We start from the raw sequence: 12,168 nt of genomic DNA, 5'->3' as shown, positions 1-12,168 counted from the left end.
GATTTTTCTGGAACATCTTCTTAGGTCTTCTCTAAATGAAAATAGTAGACTAGTTTCTGAGGTATGTTTCAGCTCTAGATTGATGTGATCTCATTGGTATGTGGCCCTATCTTTCATATTAGAATGTAATCCTCTCATGGGTATGAGACACGTCTTTTCTTTATCTCTCTTCCTCTCTTCCTCTCTCTTTCTTTCTCTCTCCCTTTCTCTCTTTGTCTCTCTCTTTCTCTTTCTCTCTTTCTTTCTTTCTGAGACAGAGTCTCGCTCTGTCACCTAAGCTGGAGTGCAGTGGTGCAATCTTGGCTCACTGCAACCTCCGCCTCACAGGTTCAAGTGATTCTCCTGCCTCAGCCTCCTGAGTAGCTGGGATTACAGGTGTGCACCATCATACCTGGCTAGTTTTTGTGTTTTTAGCAGAGACGGGATTTCACCAGTTGGTCAGGATGGTCTCAAACTCCAGACCTCGTGATCCACCCACCTAAGACTCCCAAAGTGCTGGGATTACAGGCATGAGCCACCATGCCTGGCCACGTATTCTATTTTTAAAAATCTTCTATAGGAGCTAAATACATAGATGATGAAAATCAGACTGGGTGTGGTAGCTCACACCTGTAATCCCACCACTTTGGAAGGCTGAGGCAGGCAGATCACTTGAGGCCAGGAGTTCAAGACCAGCCTGGCCAACATAGTAAAACCCCATCTCTACTAAAAATACAAAAATTAGCTGGGCATGGGGGTACACGCCTGTAATCCCAGCTACTCGGGAGGTTGAGGTGAGAGGTTCACTTGAGGTCAGTAGGCCAAGGTTGCAGTGAGCCAAGTGAGACCCTATCTCAAAAACAAACAAACAAAACAAAAAAGCAATGGGAAGAACACACGCCCCAGGTTTTTCTTGCAGAGTGGTTAGGGGCATAGACTCTAGACTCTACTTGCACCCACATTTGCTCTGCTACTTACTGGCTAAATGAGTTGGATGAATTACTTTACAGTGCCTTAGTCTCTCCATTTGAAAATGGTAATAATCATTGTTCCTCTCTCATTGTGAAAATTCAATGACTTATCACATGTAAAATGTTTATAAAAGTGCTAGGCATATGTAAGGAGCTCAGTATTTGTTACTGTTACTATTATTACTGATACTGCATCAGATAATTTTAGGTGATCTGTAGGTAAACTTTTCACCTGAATATTTATATCGATTTTAATATATTTTGAAAAAATTTAATGTATTTTGAAAAAATTTAATGTATTTTGAAAAATAGGGCCAGGTACGGTGGCTCATGACTGTAATCCCAGCACTTTGGGAGGGTGAGGTGGTTGGATCACCTGAGGCCAGGAGTTCAAGCCCAGCCCGACCAATATAGTGAAACCCCATCTCTACTAAAAACACAAAATTAGCCAGGCATGGTGGCACACACCTGTAATCCCAGCTGCTTGGGAGGCTGAGGCAGGAGAATCACTTGAAGCCAGGAGGCAGAGGTAGCAGTGAGCCAAGATTGCAACATTGCACTCCAGCCTGGGCAACAACAGCAAAACTCCATCTCAAAAAAAAGAAAAATAGCATATCATATCTACGATTTTATAAATATTAAGTCAGAGTAAGAGTCTAAGTTTGTAAAAGAGAGTTGATTTAAGGTTGATGTAAAGAAAAATAGTAAATAAAAGTGAGTATAGATAATATATAAAAGCAAAAATCTTCCCAAACTAGGAAATATTGGAACTATACAATGTTCATTATGTAAATTTTTATACTGAAAATAAAACAAACAAAAAACAACTCTTTGCTTGAAATGGCCTTGGATGAATTGACATCTATGCAGAAGAGAATTAGATAACCAATAACCATTAGGTCAGCTGGTAACAAGAAGATTTCAATTATCCAAATATTGATTGACTTCTTTCTTCATGAAAACAGAAACTGTATTTCTAAGAGGTAGGAAGAAAGGAAATTAGAAGACATATTGTGCATATGTGAAAAAAATGTAATGCTAGTATGCTGTTAAAGGTAGACTTTCTACCCAGATAGGTGACTCTTAAGTTTTTTTTTTTTTCATTTCATTATTCCAAGGGTCACAAGAGACTCTATGATTTTTAAAAGAGAATTTATGGAGTTTCTAATAGACTGCTAACCTGACTCTGGAAGACATAAGAAGTAGAAATGACTGATTGCTCCATTCCTGCAACTGCTCTAACCCAGTAAGTGCCTAAGATGTGGTTATGACATTGTTTACAGGGAGCCTGTGATGGGCAGAGCGAGCGCTTACTGGTTTACAGAGGGAGGGTTCCCACCTGAGACCTGGGGAGGCTCCAGAGGAACCTTGGTGGTCAGAAAAGGTAAGACCACTCTCTGCCAAGCCAATCAGGAAGGCCCTAGGGACTTACTGGTTTCGACCCAGACCTTTGGTCTTGGCTCAGTTTAAGAATCAGCATTTGAGAAGAACACATCCATTTTTAGGAAATTAGGCAGGTTATAAGCTGCAGCAAAGGAAGCCAGACAGACATCGCACATCAATGCAGTTAAACCAGCACTTCAGGGCCAACGGGGTTTTCTCACGACCTGAGAAATCTGTACTTTGAAAGGTGGCCTTTATTTTTATATTTAGTGTGAATCATTTTGATTTTCTTTCTTCTTTGATACTTACTAGGGTTCTTGTTGAAAATGCCAGCCTGTCACTGTGCTAAGGAGAACAAAAAGAGTGAGGGGTGTGAAGAGAATTGCCCTGAGGTCAAATGTATTATCCACATCAATTGTACTGGGCAGCTTCTGTTCTGTTCTTTAACTTCACAAAACTCAAGTGGTCTGGTTGTAGCCTTATACCCCAATCAAATGCACCAGGGGGAATATTTAAAGCTTCTTCTAAATACCACAATGCCATGTTTTATCCACATTTGAACCAGAATTTGAAAAGAGAAACAGTTTTATTCTTTAGGAATTAAGTAAAGTGAAGCCATAGGAATCAAGGGAAGCTACCTCCACATTATCTGAAGAGTCTCCTTCTAGAAGGCAGGGGACTAAAGGTGAGGCAAGGAGACACCATGGCTGCAGAGGTTAAGGAGACATTCATTCTCACGGTCCTGCAAAGGCCTCCTTAAATTTTGAGACCTGGCTTGCCTCACCCTAAGTCCCTCCCTGCTTCTATCTCCTGGAAATCTGGAGTTTACATTTTGTTTTAATGAGAAAGGTCACGCCCTTACAAGAGTCCTGCCTTAATAAATGATGCTTGAAAAGTTACTGAGCTGGTTTAAAAAAAGTGGGAGTAAAAGAGTGATTAAAAAGGAAATATACTAGATCTCAAAGAAACCAAACCTATTAAAAAAAAAAGTCTGAGTAGGAATCTAAAGGTTATTTTCTTTTCTTTCTATTATTCCCCCCCAAAAAAATAACTCTTCAATATGTACTACAAAGACAATATTTAGTACAAAGATAACCTCAAGAAATGGTTTATTCTCTGTTTAAAATATGAGTTATTTAAATGAGTTATTTAAACAGAGAATAAACCATTTCTTAAGGTGTTTCTGGCATGCTCAGGTATACTTGCTTTTCAGTTCAACTCTTTATCATCATAAACACAAGAAATGCATTAATTAATGCCCTTTGAACTGACCTTAAGCTAGGCACTTGTTTCTGCTATAAACATATCTTAATAAAGACACTGACATGGATTTATATGTACAGATCACAAAGACAGGGCAGAAACATTTAATCAGATATGTAATAGAGAATGGAGTAACAGTTTATACCAGTCAAACACAAGTGCATGGAGTTAGTAGGAGAGAATGCTACTAGGCTGGAGCTAGAAGAACTAGATTCAAATCACTGGGTAGGAATATATATATACATATATATATGTAGGAATTGCATTAAATAATCTCTAAGGTCCTTCCAAACTCTAAGAATCTGTGATTCTATTTTAAGATTAGGTAGCCAAGGAATGGGGGCCAGGGACTACCTACTTAGGGTGATGTTCAGATAGAACTGCTTCATCAAAGTGAGGAGACAAAGTTCTTGTTTTCTCCAACAAGAACTTGTTTGCCCTAAAACTTGCTTACTCTACTTAAAACTACCAAGGCCAAACAATTGCTAGGTATTTAACCCAAGAACAGCTAAAACTGAATAAGGATTGAAAAACATCATCTCTTGACATTACATTGTGTTATTTCATTCATGCATCTGTTTGATGTAAAGCACTGTGCTATAGAGATTATACAAATGAACGAGCAATTGCTGTCTGAACTTAAAATCCAGTAGGTTGTCCTGCTCAATAAGGACACAGATAACAAAAATGAAATGGTGAAGATCCACAGGAGAGCTACAAAGCCCTACAAAGGAAGCATAGCTTCTGTCTTGGAATCCTGGCCCCCACTTAAATGTATGTGACTCTAGAAGAGGTTAATTTTCCTTCAGTTTCTCATCTATAAAATGAGGATATTAGTAGTACCTTATTCATAAGGTTGTGAGAGGATTCAATGAGATAATAGGATAAAAGTGACTTAAAATCATCTCTGATACACAGTAAATACCCGGTAAAAGTTATTATTGTCATTATCATGGGAATTCAGAGTGGTAGATTTGACTTAGGAAAAGGAATATAACTTTCATCAGGATATAGTGTTAGAATTGGGTGTTGAAAGATGGGTACATAGTTGGATAACTGGTACAGAAGAAAGGAAGAGGAAGGGGAAAAGAGAGGGATAAGAAGGAGAAAAATCCTTGCTATAGTAAGAAGTTCAATTTGGCTGGAGTAGAAATTTCCTTAAAAGAAATGATGGCTTGAAAAGCAGTTTGCAGAAGCTAAATATTAATCACAACTTTCTTTTCTATTAGTTTTCCTTTATCCCCAGTCATGTTCTAGAAATTAGCATTGTAGTTAAAAATATATCAAATGTTGTTATTAATGCACTCAGTATTAAAGCCTATATGAGTAGATAAGGCCAAGCATCTAAATCCAAAAACCTTATGTGTTTTTTCTGACCCTTTCTGAAAGCAACCTGTCAAGTCTGAAAGGCACTAAGAATTCTTAAGTCTGAGAATCAGAAAACAAGTCTCAAGCTAGGTGAAAGTCACTTAACATCTCTGGGCTTCAATTTCCTCTTATGAAAACATATACTACTGTTACTTTAGGATAGATGGATAGAAGAAATATTGAGGTGGTAGGAAGGCCATTGCAGGGAGCGGAAAACGTGCCAACCTCTTTGGCTGACACAAGACACAAATGCAACCATGGATGTAAGAGCACTTTACATAGTTGTATTATAGAAAACATAAGATCTTTTTATTTTTGAAGTCATACCAACTTAGATCTGAATCCTACCTGATCCAGTCATTTGCTAGTTCTATGACCTTAAGGGAAAATAGCCAGAAACTGCTATGCTCTTCACACTATTGCTGGGCTTTCACCAAACAAACAATGTGGATCCTGTAATGGCATGCCCCTCCCTGCATCAGTCACTCAGAAGCATATGCAGGTTCCAATGACATACATTTCAGAAACTCTTGTTTTTAACTCTCATTTTCCCTTCTGGGGCCATTTGATTTTGCACTTTATTTTTAAATGCCTCCAATCCCCACCCTCTACCCTTTTTTTTTTTTTTTCCACGAGGCTGATCCTAAAAACTAATTAATCATAAATGTACCTCTTCCATCAGGCCTCCATTTACCTCCCTAAGCAGAAGGTCTTGACTTTTTTTGTATGCCCTGCTCTTTCTAAGTGTTCAACAGATGCTTCTTAAATTAATAATAACATTGAAGAGTCCACAACTTAACTGGCCAATATCAGAAACATCCAAATGCTGTTAGCTAAATCTGGACCCAATCAAAACTAAATTTCATTATGTGTTTTCAGGATGTTGTCTAATAACAGTAATATTTTTAATATGTTGAGTAATATTTGTAATTTGTTAGGCACATCACAATCTTTTACATTTATCTGCATATATATCATTTGGTCCTCACTGCATCCTTGTCAAGTTGTTTTGGGAGGCATTGTTTTCTATTTTATATGTGGGAACACAGACCCAGCAGGTCTGTGGTGGAACAGTCAGTTAGAAACCAAGACCTCCACTTCCAACCCAGCAATCCTTTCATTCTAATACACTCCCTCTGGTAAATTCTAGAAACAGGCAGCAAAACAACCAAAAACTAAAGCAGTTTACCTTTTCATATGTAATATGTAAATGAATAGCAATGGCAAATGACAATGGGAATGTCTACTAATAAATATGTAATAAGCCTGGCGCAGTGGCTCACCACTCCTGTAATCCCAGCACTTTGGGAGGCCAAAGAAGGCGGATCACTTGAGGTCAGGGGTTCGAGGCCAGCCTGGCCAACATGGTGAAACCCCGTCTCTACTAAAAATACAAAAATTAGCTGGCCATGGTGGCAGGTGCCTGTAGTCCCAGCTACTCAGGAGGCTGAGGCAAGGGAATTGCTTGAACCCGGGAGGCAGAGGTTGCAGTGAGCCAAGATCACCACACTGCTCTCCAGCCTGGGTGAGAGAGCGAAACTCTGTCTCAAAAGAAAGAAAGAAAAAGAAAAGAAATACATAATAAGCATATCGATCAATTGACAAGATATTTTAAAATGTAGGCTCAATCAAATTTTTGTTTTTAAAGGATCCATGAGCCTGGCCAACATGGTGAAACCCCGTGTCTACTAAAAATACAAAAGTTAGTCGGCCGTGGTGGCGCGCGCCTGTAATCCCAGCTACTTGGAAGACTGAGGCAGAAGAATGGCTTGAACCCTGAAGGCGGAGGTTGCGGCGAGCTGAGATCGAGCCACGGCACTCCACCCTGGGTGACAGAGTAAAACCCTGTCTCAAAAACAACAACAAAATGGATGCATGCATGGAGGGCATGAAATATTTCCACTGTATTTCTGTTAATCCAACCTCAACCCCCATAAGTCCTCCACAAGGCCTACACTCAAATTATTACAAAAGGACTTCACTATTTGGAGCAGAGGATAGAAAGTAATGTTACAGAATGTGCAATGTAATATTTATCACACGTAGTATAAACTATAGATGGGAGTGAACTCCACTCTGCCCCCTATCTCTCCACACTCAACCCAAAGGGTGCTTCTGATGAACAGCTATCCAAAGCCTAAATTTACTCCTTATTTTGGACAAAGGTCAAATGTAATTATTGCTGATAAAATGTTGGGCTTTTTAAATCCCTAGGTTGTGATGACAAAAAAAAAATTTTGCCTTGATAATATTCCAGTTTGTTTTTCTTGAAAAAGTCGATGAAGCAAAGAGGAAGTTACCTCTTAACTTATCTTTGATCAGCGCTACCAGTCATTTCAAGATCACTAGCTCAACCTTCCAGAAACGAACGGTTATGAAAGTATTCAAAGAGCGTCTCGGGCTTGGCACAAGTCCCTGTGCCAGGCAGGACGGAGATGGGGGTGTTCAGCCCCTAGTGTGCAAAGCACCCGACCGCGGGTCCATCCCACAGGTTGGCGCCCATGGGATAGCAGCTGGGCAGGCGCCCTCCGGCCGGTCCGCGGCCGCAGAGAGGATCTGCGCGGACATAGGCCCGGGGACAGTGACCTTAACAGCCCCTCCACTGCCCAGGGAAGGCTCAGGATGGTCACGGGACTGGGATAGTGGCGTGACAGTCTCCAGGTGGCCCGGGGTGGGCACCGCCCGGGGCAGAGGCCGGTCAGCCCCTCCGGGACCCGGGAGAGGCTCAGCCGCGCGTGGGTCTGCCCTTTCCCCGGCGCTTCCAGTGACCCGCCCGCAGCGCATCTGGGGCCAGGCTCGGGCGAGCGGCCAGCCCTACCTCCTCGGTGGCCGTGGGACAGTAGGAGATGAGCACGAGCGTGGTGACCACGTTGACGGCGAGCCCGAGCAGGGTGATGGAGTTAGGGGCCATCCAGAGTGGGATCCACTGCAGCAGCCAGGTCCAGTAGAGCTGCAGCGGCGGCTCGAGCAGCGAGACACCCGCCGCGCTGTAGCGGTGCTCCTCCAGTCGCCGCAGCTGCGCCGCGCTCAGCGGCTCGCTCAGCGCCCTCAGCCAGCGCGGCGCGGGCCTGGCCCCGGCGCCTGCCGCCATGGCCGCCTGCGGGCCCCGCCGCCGCCACCGAGCGCAGCCCGCGCCTGGTATTGGGGGCAGGGAGAGGCGGAGGGAGGGGCTGGCGGCCGGGGCCTGCGCCGGCCAGGCTGGACTCACCGGTCGGGCCCGCACGGCGGAGGTCGAGGTCAAGCCGGGCTGCCCGGGTCCCGGGGCCCCAGCCCCGAAGCGGTGGGCCCGCGGGTGCGGCTCGCGGGTGGGGCCGAGCCTCGGGGAGGGGTCCGGCCGGGGGCGGGGCGGAGGGGTCCAGCTAGGGGCGGGGAGGCGGTCGCGGCGCTCGCGGGTCACCCTCGGCGCCCGCCAACGGCAGCCTGTTATTGGCGATCCAGGTCCCTGACTCCCCAGGGGCCGGCTGCACTGCGCCTGAGGTCTGATTTCTTAACCCGCGGCGTCGGATTACGCCCTGAGGTCGTCTCCTCGCGGGCTGCACCGCGACCTAGCCGGTTTCTCTCCTAGGGGTGGGAACACAACTCCTGTCGCCCAGTGTCAACCGCTGCAGGACCGCGCTGCCTGCAGAGCCTGGGGGTTTTCGTGTGAGAACACAGTTCTGCAGGTCTCGGGTCGCCGGGGTGACGACCCCATCTGTCCCGCTTGGTAAAACACATAAGCACGATTCTCCCTTTCTGCGCGGAGGAAGGCGGCCCTGCCATGTATTCGCCCTAGAAACCCCTCACTGCGGGTTCAGAGACCAAGGTTTTGAAACTGAAAATCAAGGCTGAGAAACACTAACAAGGAGACCGAATGGCTGAAATCCCAATACCTATTTTCTTCAGCGCATTCGATACCAACAAGGGTGGATATTTTTACCCATGCTTTTCCCTGGAATAGAGGTCAGGAACCCAGGAGTGTCCTCCCTCTGCACGGGGGAACAGGCTGGCTTGCCACACGCATTGGTAGGTCACCGGCCCCTTATCTCACAGTGCGCTCACTTGGACAGGGGACATCTGTCATAAACATGTTCTGTTGCACAACCTGAGACAGGCCTGTCTCTTGCTTTGCTCTTCACTTCATGGTTCTGATCTGCACGCACTCTGTAAGGCCTAGGACAAACCAGAAATTGCTTCCAAGGCACTTGTGTGGTGCAACCTCTATCAGCAAGTGCTTAGTCAAACACTTGGCCCAGGGGTCCACAAACTGCTGCCTGTGGGCCAGACCCAGCCCACCACCTGTTTTCCTACAGCCCTCCAGCCAAGAATGGTTTTGACAGTTTTAAATGATTGGAAAAAATCAAAGGATACTATTTTGTGATGTGAAGTTATATGAAATTCAAAGTTCAGTGCCACAAGTAAAGCCGTGTTTATTCCTTACATATTGTTTAGCTGCCTTCATGCTACAAGGGCAGCCGAATTCAGTTGTGACAGAGACCATATGGCTGGCAAAGCCTGGAATATGTCCTACTAGGCCCTTTAAGGAATAAAGTGGCAACCACTACCTTAGAGCAATGAGTGTGTCTACAGACCAAGCGTATATGTTTTAGGAATATGTACCTCCTCATCTTTAATGTGTAAAATGATGCTGACAAATGCAGGAAAGGAAATGGAATGATGGAGATCCACTTTTAACAATGCCAGTTTATGTGCAGTGAACTTGACAGTACCTACTTTTTAATTTACCAATGCCATGAACAGTCCAAGGAAAAAGTCCTTTTACAGATTAGCAGATTTCACTATATTAAAGATAATTTTTAATGTACATCAAAAGACATCATCAAGAGAATGAAAAGACAAGCCATAAACTGGGAAAAGGTATTTCCTCAAAACCCACAATGAATAGTACCCAGATTAGGTAAAGAACTCCTAAAAATCAATCAAAATAAAAAATACTCAACTGGGCTATGTTCAGTTTCTATAGGAGAAGCCCTGGAACATGGTAATGCGCTTATGAACATGAATGAATTGCACAAGAACATGTTAATGCACTTATGAACATGAATGAATTGCACAAGGATATGTTGAGTGAAAAAAAAAAGCAGATGTATTAGTCAGCTTGGGTTGTCATAACAAAATGCCATAGACTGAATAGCTTAGACAACAGGAATTTATTTCTCACAGTTCTGGAGGTTGGGAAGTCCAAAGTCAAAGTGTGTTTCTTAGTGAGGACTCTCTTCCTGGCTTGCAGATGGCCACTTTCTATGTCCTCACATGGCAGACAGAGAGAGAAAGAGAGGAAGCTCTCTGGTGTCTCCTTATAAAGTCCTTATAAAGGCACTAATCCCATCATAAAGGCCCCACCCTCATGATATCCAGTATCCTAAAGGCTCCATCTCCAAATACCATCACATTGTGGAGGATTAGGGCTTCAACATATGAATTGGGGGTGGAGTGGGGGCAGGATACCATTCCGTCCATAACAGCAGGTCATAGGCAAAATGCACACAGTATTATTTTACTTATATAAACTTCAAAAACATGCAACTGTACTTTGCAGCTCCCATGTGGCAAAGTTATGAAGGGAAAGAATTGTAAGTACAATCCTGATAGTGGTTACTACTGATAGAAAGGAAGGGAAATGCAATTGTAGGCAAGTTTCAAAGGTATTAGTAATTTTTTAGAGTACAGCTAAGCAAACTACAGCAGCCTAAATGGAATAGAAGTTTATTTTTCCAACATCGATGTCTGGGTAGGCATGGTAGGGCTACACGGCAGCTCGATGGTGTCAGAGACACAGACTTCTTCCATTTTATTAGTCTGCCTTAGGAGGTTGCCCTTGTCCTTGTGATCAAAAATGACTGACCAAGACGCCCAACCAATTGGAAGGGGAAAAAGAGAAGGGGCTGCTATGCTCCTTTCTTCTGAAGGCCACGATCAAAGGTTGCACACATCACTTCTACTCTTATCCCACTGGCTAGAACCTGGCCACATGGTTGCTATGCCAAACTGTAAAAGAGCCTGCAAATGCAATCTTTAGACAGCCAGCCACCTGCCCAGCTAAGATTCCTTCTATTTATTTATTTATTTATTTATTTAGAGACAGAGTCTTGCTCTGTCGCCCAGGCTGGAGTGCAGTGGCGGGCGCAATCTGAGCTCACTGAAACCTCTTCCCAGGTTCAAGAGATTCACCTGCTTCAGCCTCCTGAGTAGCTGAGACTACAGGCATGCGCCACCATACCCAGCTAATTTTTGTATTTTTAGTAGAGATGGGGTTTCACCATGTTGGCCAGGCTGGTCTCGAATGCCTGACCCCAAATGATCCTCCTGCCTTGGCCTCCTAAAGTGCTGGGACTACAGGTGTGAGCCACCACAACCAGCCAAAACATTTCTATTATTATTGAAAAGTGAGAGAGTGGGTATTGCAGGGGGCCATCAAGCAGCCTCAATCACAGTTTTTTAACTGAGTAGTAGTAACATGTTCATTTTACCATTATTTATGCCATCTATATAACTATATATCTACACAGATATAGATGGCATGGTTGTATATTTTGCAAATATGAAATGCCATAATTTAAAAATAGTGAAAGTAATAAATATAAAAACCATTTTTAAACTACTCTTCATGCTCTAAATTGATTTTTCCTGTGCTTCTTTGTTGAATTTTTGGAAATTTCAAATTAATCCAAGACATACTAAGGCATATTTATTTCATCTACCTTACCCCACTCTAACATACTCTAAAGTCAAAAAAGTATATTAGAGATTTTCTATTATTTTATTTCTTGCATCATGACTCCCCTCCATTTTCATGGTTTATTACATATAGTGATTGATATATACAACATTTCCCTTTTTTTCTTGAATTAACATGGTAGCTCACATTGAGTTTCTATCCTATGCCAAGCACTGTTCTAAACATCAGGAGTTATTTCAGTTACTCCTCAAAAAACTCTGTGAAATAGACCATTGTTATCCCCATTTTACGGATGAGGATATTGAAGCACAGTGAGGTTCAAAAACTTACCCATGGCTGCACAGCTAGTATGGTGGATTGAAGCCCATGTAGTCTGATTGCAGAGCTTATGTTCCCAATGACTGCAAAATGCCACCTAATAACTTACATGTATTAAATATAGGACTTTGGTGGGTACTTTTGTCAATATGGAACCATCTAGTTTCTATATATCTTGTTGGTTTTGTGCCATTCCAGTCTATTCTAAAT

The 12,168-nt window shown here is 43.2% G+C and overlaps 1 protein-coding gene across 2 annotated transcripts in view; it reads right to left on the bottom strand.

Annotated features, from left to right (window-relative positions):
• Nucleotides 1-8,300, bottom strand: part of CHPT1 (choline phosphotransferase 1) — a 29,764-nt gene extending 21,464 nt beyond the window's left edge. Inside the window, exon 1 of one of the 2 annotated variants that reach the window (XR_499351.3) lies at nt 7,783-8,300. Coding sequence is in view for 1 of the 2 variants with exons in the window: in XM_008004417.3 (XP_008002608.1) it covers nt 7,783-8,055 (273 nt within the window). In the remaining variant the exon portion in view is untranslated. The remainder of the gene's footprint in view (nt 1-7,782) is intronic. The other variant, XM_008004417.3, reaches the window with a different exon arrangement.
• Between the last annotated feature and the right edge of the window lie 3,868 nt (nt 8,301-12,168).

Source organism: Chlorocebus sabaeus, chromosome 11 (assembly GCF_047675955.1).
Source record: "Chlorocebus sabaeus isolate Y175 chromosome 11, mChlSab1.0.hap1, whole genome shotgun sequence".
In the NCBI taxonomy this organism is placed as follows: domain Eukaryota; kingdom Metazoa; phylum Chordata; class Mammalia; order Primates; family Cercopithecidae; genus Chlorocebus; species Chlorocebus sabaeus.
Note: the sequence above shows the minus strand (reverse complement) of the source record. Positions and strands in the feature narration are given on the sequence as shown.